General features: G+C 50.3%; 1 protein-coding gene across 1 annotated transcript in view; it reads left to right on the top strand.

Moving 5' to 3' along the window:
• Positions 1 to 9,348: 9,348 nt before the first annotated feature.
• The window catches only part of PFDN4 (prefoldin subunit 4), a 10,252-nt gene continuing 10,056 nt past the window's right edge, over positions 9,349 to 9,544 (top strand). The window contains exon 1 of the mRNA XM_045295382.1: positions 9,349 to 9,407. Within this exon, the coding sequence (XP_045151317.1) occupies positions 9,360 to 9,407 (48 nt within the window). The 5' untranslated portion in view covers positions 9,349 to 9,359. The remainder of the gene's footprint in view (positions 9,408 to 9,544) is intronic.

The raw sequence follows: 9,544 nt of genomic DNA, 5'->3' as shown, positions 1-9,544 counted from the left end.
TCTCTACCCTGTTTCCCCGAAAATAAGACAGTGTCTTATATTAATTTTTGCTCCCAAAGATGCGCTAGGTCTTATTTTCAGGGGATATCTTATTTTTCCATCAAGAAGAATACGGTACACATTCATTGTTTACAGTTTTATTATAAGAGACCTCGCACTTCCTGTCTGCTCCGGCTGTGCTGCAGCCAACAGTGGGCTGTGCCGCGGCGCCCACCACTATGGCCCAGAGTCCAGAGTTACGATAGCTTCGGGGGACCTTATTTTCGGGGGGATGCCTTATATGTCAGCAAGAGGCAAAACTGTAAGTAGGTCTTATTTTCAGGGGAGTCTTGCTTTCGGGGAAAGACACCCCAGCATGGACTGCAAAGTTCACAAAGGCAGAAACAACAAATGCCCGTGAGGTAGTGGAGAAGTTGGAGCTCTCAGTCCCTAAAGGGGGGAACCCTGCGGAAAACGGGTTCGTGCCTCCTTACAACGTTAGCATATGACCCAGCAAACCCTCCCGTTGGAATCTATCCTAGAGAAAGAAGAGCCAGGCCATGGGCAGGTATGTGCCCACCCACACCAGTCTCGATTCACAATGGCAGACAGATGGAAATACCCTAAATGCCCTGTCTGTGGAGCAGCAGGTAAACAAACACCGGCATGGACACACGGTGGAATCTGACGGGACTTGAAAGGATGCCGATGAATCTGCCGAACACATTACCACAGAGACGAACCAGGAGAACATTGAGTGAAATTCATCCGTCGCAAAAGGACATGTTGTAGGAGACCATTCTTTTAAAAAAGCCAAGAAAAGATGATCTCCACATTCTTTGATGGCTATCGGGAAAAGAGGAGAGGAGAAATCGTGGACCAGAGAGTAGACAAGGGTTACCTTGGGGGAAGGGAAAAAAGAAATGATGGACGTTTGCAAGAGTTCTAGGCAACAGAGGCCAATCCTGTTATATACACAATCCTGCGATAGTGGTGGAATACGAGTCGATGCTTATACAGACCCACAGGGGAATGGGTGTGGGAGGAAAAATGGGAGTATAGACACGGATTTGACAGGGGATATTTGTCCATGTGCATTTACCTTTGCTGCAAAGATGTCCCTGATTGTGGAGGAGCCTAGCTGGAGCAATGTTATGGAAACGTCTTAGACAAAGTTGAGTTAAGCAAAGTTTATCCAGAAGGCAGTGGGGTGGGATGATTTTTGAGAGGTATAATGGGCAACATTTTCTCAGAAGGACAGGGGGTTAGTTGCAACGAACCAGGATTTGTTTCTTTATTACTTGTTAGTTATACCTGCTGTGGGAACGTGGAGAAATGACTCCATTTCCCAGAGCCCTTCTTGCCCTTCCGGCGAAATGAAGATCCTGCCGTTCATTTGGACTGAATGAACCCACTGAAGGTGAAGTGTCTCTTGCTCAGGGCCAGTCCCAGCCTGCCGACCCCATGTGGTTGAGAGCGGAATTGCACTCCCACGGGGGTTTTCAATGGCTGTGAGCTTTGGGAAGTACTCAGATTGCTGGGCCTTTTAGCCACCTTTAAACCAGCACCTGTTGGGTTAGTGGTCAAGCTCCTACCTATTTGCCTCACCTAGGGACTCCAAGGGAGAACGACGACAATGCTTTCTCCTCCTGAAAAGGGTTAATTACAGTCCTGGAAACCCACAGGGGCTGTTCTACCGCTGTCCCTAGGGTTGCTGAATCAGAATTGACTGCATGGTGTCAACTTTGGTTCTGAGTGTCTCCATGCATGTGAAGTGTTTTTAAAAAGAGAGAGAATTTCCCCAGGGCTTGCAACAATGGAGAGACTGTCTATCTTGCCTAAGTCTTTGCTAAACGGCTCTTGCTCGGCTTTGCAAACAGCAGCTCGTTGTACTGAACACCATCATTCTAATAAGAAGCCATGTCCCACAGGAGCTGAGCTGTAAGAACTAGCCCAGAGCCTGCAGTTGTCACCTGTGTGTGCCCTGCTGCCTTCAGAGAGGGCCTCCCCTCTGCAGCCATCAGCACCACCTCAGAATATCCGGGAAAAGGTGACGTCACCTCATTTTCCTGGCTGTCTAGGCTGGGATGCCTTTAAGAAAACAACTAAATTTTTTAGGGCACGCAGCATAGCTCCCTATAGGGAGGTTCTGCAGAAGCTGAGTCAGGACTTATCCCTCTTCTCTTGGTCCTTCATCATACAGAGGCTGGCGTGTTGCCGAGTCCTGGAAGCAATGCCACCAGTATGTCAATACTGTCTGGGTCACTCGTGGTGGACAGGTCTCAGCGCAATGTCCAGATTAAGCGAGATGACGAAGAAAGACCTGGCCCTCTGCTTCTGAAAATTAGCCAGTGGAAATCCCCAGGGGTCCCAACAGGCTGCTGTCTCACACGGTCCTGGAAGATGGTACAGGACTGGGCAGCATTTCTTTCTGTCACCAGGAGCCCACATTGACAGGCAGTAGGTGATGTGCACCCGGGGGGCGGGGACTTCTGGCTCCATCATGACGGGAGCAGATTGGCATGTCTTTGTTGTCGGTAAGGACCATGGAGTTGGCTCCCGCCCACGGTGACCCTCTGTACAACAGAGCAAACCAGTTCCCCGTCCGGCCTCACCTCCACAACTGTTCTTATGTTCATGCCCATCGATGCAGCCATGGTGTCAGTCCATCTTGGTGAGCATCTTCCCCTTTTTTGCTGCCCCTCGATTTTACCAAGCAGGATGTCCTTCTCCAGAAACTGGACTGGTTTCTCCTGACCACATGTCCCAAGTCTTGGGTTTTTAATAAATCATTGCTGAATAAATCACACCAGGGAAATCAGTATTTTCATTCAAAGACATGCTATTTGGAACAAGTCCTGACGCAACCTCAATACCCAAATCACCATAAATAACCCCCCAAACCTCACAGCTTAAGAGTAGATTCAGAGCGACCCTGTAGGAGAGAGCAGAACGGCTCCTGTGGGTTTCTGAGACTAAATCTTTCTTTCTTTCTTTTTGAGACTGAATCTTGACTGGAGGAGAAAGGCTCATCTTTATCTGGGAGGAATGGCTGGTGGTTTTGAACTGCTGACTTTGCAGTTAGTAGCTCAACCTGTAATGGTTTGTTTGATAAAGGCTTGAAAGCACTGCAATGGAAGGCTTTGGGAAATGTGATGCTTCTTGCTAGATAAAAATTAAGGTGAGTCTTCAAACTAGCCATCAGTAATGGCATTTCACCCACAGACAGCTAAGTTTCCTTAATACTGATTGGCTGTGTGAAGTATTCCTAGGATGGGCGAGGAATGTGCTTGGGGAACACCTTCTGGAGCAAGAGCGCTACCTGGTGCACGAAGGAGGGATTGCTCGTGCAACAAGTCCCATTGGTCTCCATCTCTGCACCTCCTTCCAGGGGAGAGCTGCGAATACAGAGATGCGGACCCTGGGTGCTGCTGACTGAGGGAGACAGGCGCCACAGGAAGCATGGGCGCGAGGGCCACCCAGGACTTGCTGGGGGTGGGGGTGGGGGGCAGGTGGGAGCGTTTAAGGACAACTTCCCTGGGGGCGGGGCACAGACAGGATGAATGGAATGCAACCAGGTGAGAGAGTGGGAAAAGAGTCCGTGGGCAGGGCGGTGGAACAGTATAGGCCAAGGCCCAGAAGCAGGAGGCAGCAAGTGGTCTCCAAGGAGACGCAGGAGGGTGGAGCGGAGGGAGTGAAGGGGAAGCGGCACTCCAACGGAGATCAAGCTTCATTCCGGCCTTCCTGCGCCCGGTGCCGGGTCTCAGGTTCGACTCTGACCCGCGGCAGCCCTCGTGCGTCCACGTGGAACTGGGTTCTCAGTGACCGATTTGGGGCGAGGCTGTTGGCCAGGCTTTTGTTTGGAGACACGAACCTCCCAAAGTTCTGCGAGCCCCCTGAAGGTGTGAGCGGTTCGTGGCAGCGGGTGAATGGTACCCGTCAGTGCCCGGCAGAATACAGAAGGTTTTGCACACTGCCAGAGAGAAAGCGAGGCCGACGCACAGAGCCCTGGTGCCGCAGTGGAGTGAGTGGCTGTTGGGCTGCAAACCCCAAGGTTAGCGGTGCCAAGCCACCAGCTGCTCGGCAGGAGGGAAGGCGAGGCTTTCTGCACCCTGAAGGATTTAGTCAGGAAACCCACATGGTTGTATGAGCCCCTAATAAAACGATTAAAAAATAATAATAATAAAATAAAGTTTCAAAAAAAATGAAACCTACACGGCCCGTTCCACCCTGTCCTATAGGGTCGCAATACTTCCGGTTTGCGTACTCGGGCAAAATACTCGTGAAGGTGGACCCAAATCCAAACCCCAACTCACTGCCGTCTACTGGATTCTGAACCGTCTCTATGGGTTTCTGAGACGGTAGCTCTTTACGAGATGGACAGCCTTGCCTTCTCGCACAGAGCGGCTGGCGGTTTTGAACTGCTCACCTTGTGGTTAGCAGGCCTGTGTGTGCATTCTAGTCGGGGATGGTACCACGATCCTTGCATAAAATGACAGCCAGGTAGGAAAGGTTTGCTCCTCCCTACCAGCAGAAGGGCAATTCCGATTGGGTTTCCCCCTTAACTCTTTAGACCCTGGAGCCACGGAGAGAGTCTCAGGTTTCCGGGGCTCCTATGCTCGAACTGCTATTGCCAAGTGATGTGATGAGCTTAATTATTGCTCTGTGATAGGGATCTAAATTAAACGGCAACTTCAACGTGTCTGGACAGTTTTGTAGCCTACATGCCAATTCCAGTAAGGATTAGTCCCACCCCCACCCCCTCCTCTCAAATTTCCAGCCAAATATTTACACTTCTTCCTTTGTATCTTCCTCGAGGTGTTTTTTTTATGCTGGAAGTTAGATCGCATTCTATGCTTATGTATATGCTTCATTATTAATCTCATTTTTACTAATAACTCTCACCTAACATATGAAGGGGGTACCACGCAAGGGAGGTGCATATATATATCTCATATGTATATATGTACACATATGTGTATATACATATACACATATATGTATATCACGGATTTTTTGCTTCTCTAGAGAGCCTAGCCTAAGACAATGGTTACGCATTTGGCTGCTAACCGAGAGGCCATCATTTTCATTCCACCATGCGAACTGCTTCTGTAAAGATTTGTAGTCTTGGAAACCCTAAAGGGACAATTCTATAATGTCCTCTAGGGTCTCTGTAAGGTAGAATCGGCTTGATGGCAGTGGGCTTATTGACAATAGCATCTAGTGTGGTACAGCTGTGAAGCACACCAAACACACAGGTGTGGTGCGCACACACACCCAGAGGGGCCTGGCTGGTAGACAACAGATGAAGCAGCTCCTCGCATCGTGTGGCTGCTCGGGAGTGGGGATCTGCAGGCTGTGGGGAGGGTGGCTTAGCTGAGCAATTCCTGGTTTGTCCGCACAGCTGGGGCCTTCTGGAGTGAAAGCGAGGCAGGCTGGAGGTCAACAAGACTGGTCTCTACAAGCTCACACATCTCACACAGCTGTGTGAAAGTGCTCGATGGCTACCTACCGGTGCAGTTAATAAACAGCACACATTTTCTTGTGGATGAAAAATAGCACACTGCCAATCTGTTTTCAACCTGATGAAATTACATGCCTCCTTAGCCTCCTCCTCCTCCTCCTCCTCCTCTTCATCCTCTTTTTTTCCCTCTTCTTACTCTTTCTTTCTCTCCTCTCTCTTCCTCCTCTTCTCTCAGTGTGGGGCAGAGCTCCAGCAGGCCACAAGGTAGAAGGAGCTAATGTGTTAGACTGGGTTGACTAGAGAAACAATTTTATTGGAACTCATGTATGTGTAAGAGAGAAATTTATATCAAGAAGTAATTATGCATCAATAAAACATCCCAGCCCAGTCCAGATCAAGTCCGGAAGTTCGATATTAGCCCATGAATTCCTCTGCAGATTCATGCAGCACATGCAATGATGCCGAATGCAAGAAAATCACAGGTTGGTGGGTGGAAAGTACTGTGGATCCAATGGCGGTGGATGCATCTCTGGGTTCTGGTTGCCATCAGCATGGCTCCATGTGGTTTGTCAACAGGAAGGTGAAGCAGAGAGAGAGAGAGAGAAACTAGGCCCCCACTTCTGATGGCAGAATCAAGAGAGAGGAAGTTCCCAGAATCCTCATGAGAAGGCCATGCCCACAAGGAGGGATCATCAGACTGTGACCTGATTGACAGGCTAGCAGGTTGGTCTCCACCCTTACACTTTCATACGTTTTCAAGTTGACATGAAAACATCCAATTACCACAGTCTGTGTCAGACAAGTTATGTGTCACACTAACCCCTCTTGGTTCCATCTGCTCTTAGCCTCCTATTACACCCCGGGCGGGCGCTCCCGTGGTGGCCTTGCCACTACTCCTCTGCCTGGGGGCATCCTTTCCTTTGCTCTCATGACTAACTGCATCCAATCCCCCCTGCCATAGCTGAGCAGCCACCTTCAGAATCCCAGTGCCTGCCAACCATGATAGTTAGGTTTTGTGCCAACGAGGCCTCTGTAGGAACATTTGGGTGGAGTATGATCAGGACACAGCTCGTTTGGAAGGTGAGGAGATAAATGACTTTCCAGGGCTGGTTTCCTTCTGTCTTTCTCCCTGGTGATTGGACCAGCATGCTGCTGCTTGAGCTAGTTCTTTGCCTCAATCATGTGCTGCACTACCTGTGGGCCAAGCCAACCTGTGGATGTGGTGCCTTGCCGTGCTGCTGGTGGATCTTGTCGCCGCCATGAACACATCACTAGAGTTTGAGATCCTACTGAGGGCTGCTCTGCTATGCTCCAGCGCCACTGCTCCACCCTGCTACCTGCTGCCTGTGGGGAGACTCTGCCTGTCTTGCCCCAGGGAAGACTCTGCTGTCTGCTTCCTTGACCTTGGACCAGGAGCACATGTGAGCTGAAGGACCTTCAGTACATTAACTGTTCCACGAAAGCGAGTTGAACTGAACCCTCTGTGCTGCTGTGTGGACTAATTAGCTGTTATATTCCTTCTTGCTGTATAAACCTCTCATCAGCATCCTGGCTTTGTTTCTCTAGAGAACCCTGCCTAACCCAACACCCTTTTGGTCTTCTCTGTGTCAGCACGAGGCACTATTTGGAGTGGTGCTGTGCTTTGGTGCTGCCTCCTCACACTGTTTCTGCAATGTTGACATATGGCTCCAATGGTGCCGGTGATGGAGCCTCCTCTACCCCGCTCCATCAGGGCCACAGCTCAACCTGGACCAAAGCCCCCGAGCACATGTGCGCTGCATGCTGGGAAGGCGTGTGGAGGGGTCTGCTTGGAGAACAGGCAATGCCAGGCAGTAGGACAAGGAGAGCCTCTATAAGGTCCCTGTGCCTCCATTGAACGGAGCAGGGAGCGGGGACTTTGGAAGGAGACCCACCTAGAGCAGCAGCTCTCCATGTGAGCTAAGGTTCCTGGGGTCCCTGTGTCTTTTGCAGAGGACCTACAGGGGTGCACTTCTTATAGGGACACAAGTGAGTGAGCACCCGCTTTCTTCTTAGGCAGTAAGACCTATAAAAGCAGGAATTGGTGTAAGGCAGAACCCTGCAGGAGAAGGAAAAGCCAAAGCTAAAAAGATGTTGTTGTTGTTATTGTTGAGTGGAATCAGTTCTGACTTAGGACAACTCCCAGAGAGAATGGAATGAAACCCTGCCTGGGTCTGCTCCATCCTCACCAGTATAGGCTCATTGCTGCGTCCACCATGTCAATCCATCTCCTTGAGGGTCTTCCTCTTTCTTGAGGACCCTCTCCTTTTCTCAGCTTGGTATCTCCCTCCAGTGGGATTCTGAGTAGAGGATGCTAGTGAGCCCCCTCTCAAAAGTGGGACATTTGAGAGGCCTGGCTCCCACTCATTGCAACCCAGTGGACAACAGAATAAAACACTGGCTGGTCCTGCACCGTCCTCACAACCACTGCTAAGTCTGAGCCCATTGTTGCAGCCACTGTGTCAGCCTATCTCCTTGAGGGTCTTCTTGCCACCCCTCTACTTTACCAAACATGATGTCCTTTTCCAGGGACTGGTCTCTGCTGATCCCATGTCAAAGGACATGAGATGAAGTCTTGCCATCCTTGCTTCTGAGGAGACATCTGGTTGTACCCCTCTGAGATAAATTTGTTTGTTCTCTTGGCAGGCTATGGTACTTGCAAATTCTTCATCAGCATCATAGACCAAGTGCATTGATTCTTATTCAGTCTTCCTTATTCTGTGTCCAACTTTCACACGCATATGAGGCGATTGAGAACACATGGCATGGGTCAGGTGCACCTTAGTCCTCAAAGTAACCTCCTTCCTTTTCAACACATTAAAGATTTACCCGATGCAATGTGTCGTTTGAGCTCTTGACTGCTGCTTCCAGGAGCATTGATTGTGGATCCACGCAAGACAAGATCCTTGACAACTTCAACTCTTTCTCCATTTATCATGATGCCACGAATTGGTCTAGTTGTGAGGATTTTGGTGCCTTGACATTGAGTTGTAATCCCGGCTGAGGGCTGCAGTCCTTGATCTTCGTCAGCAAGTGCTTCCAGTCCTCCCCACTTTCAGCCAACAAGTGTGTGTTCTCTGCCTCGTGAGAGCTGTTAATGAGCCTCCCTCCCAACTTCATGAAATACAAAACAATGCCATTTCCTCAATATTTGGGTTTGGGAAACTGAGCTTATTGCTATTTTAAACAAAGCTGTACACAGATTTTTATGTTTTTGAGGAGAAGACCATGGATCTAGAGGCAGAATCAAACCCTCTGCAGCCAGTGGATTCCAGCGCAGAGTCCCATGAGGGCAGAGCAGAACTGTCCCTTTGGGTTCCCGACGCTGTCAACTTTCTCAGCAGCAAAAAGCCGCATCTCACTCCCACTGCATGACTATGGGATTTGAAGTGCTGACCCTGGAGTTAGCTGCCCAGTTCCACTAGGCTACCAGGGTTCTTATCTACTGTGGTTGTTGAATCATATCGTCAACGAATAAGATGAAGCAAAATGTGCATGCATTGTTGAGCGTAAAACTGATGCTCTCTTCTGTCAGACCTACACCCCAAAGAGAACGAACATTAAAAAAAAACAAACTCTGCACTTTAAAAATAGTAATACTGTTGATAAATACAGTGCTTTCGCTTTCACATCATCTGAGCTGTCGGCACACGACACTTACAGCACTTGTTAGGCAGTTCCTTCCAAGCGCTTATCAAAATCCCCCTCGGCTGCGAAGCGGGCATAGAACTTCTTGTCCAGGCCCCGCCCCCGGACCGGGCCCCGCCCACTGACAGGGCCCCACCCCCCGCGCTCCTGTCGCTGGCGCCCCCTGCTGCCCGCGGCTGGGACCTGCGGCCGCTCGCCACACCCCCCTGTTTCTGTCGGCCCACAGGGGTTGCCTGTTCCTTTAATTGGGATGTACCAAGTCTTTTCAGCTTTCAACTTCCTTTCGGAGTCGGAGACGGTAGGGGTCACTGGTTGAAGGTGTCCAGACGACGGCGTGGAGGCCCAGGCGCGTTCTCCCGGCGCTCAGGGCCCACAGGGAGGGAGGCAGGGCACGGGGAAGGCTGGCTGCCTAGCGCCCCTCCCCGCCGCGCGCCG

The sequence above is a fragment of the Echinops telfairi genome, unplaced genomic scaffold (assembly GCF_000313985.2).
Source record: "Echinops telfairi isolate 266 unplaced genomic scaffold, ASM31398v2 ScPeMD7_5592;HRSCAF=6446, whole genome shotgun sequence".
In the NCBI taxonomy this organism is placed as follows: Eukaryota; Metazoa; Chordata; class Mammalia; order Afrosoricida; family Tenrecidae; genus Echinops; species Echinops telfairi.
Note: the sequence above shows the minus strand (reverse complement) of the source record. Positions and strands in the feature narration are given on the sequence as shown.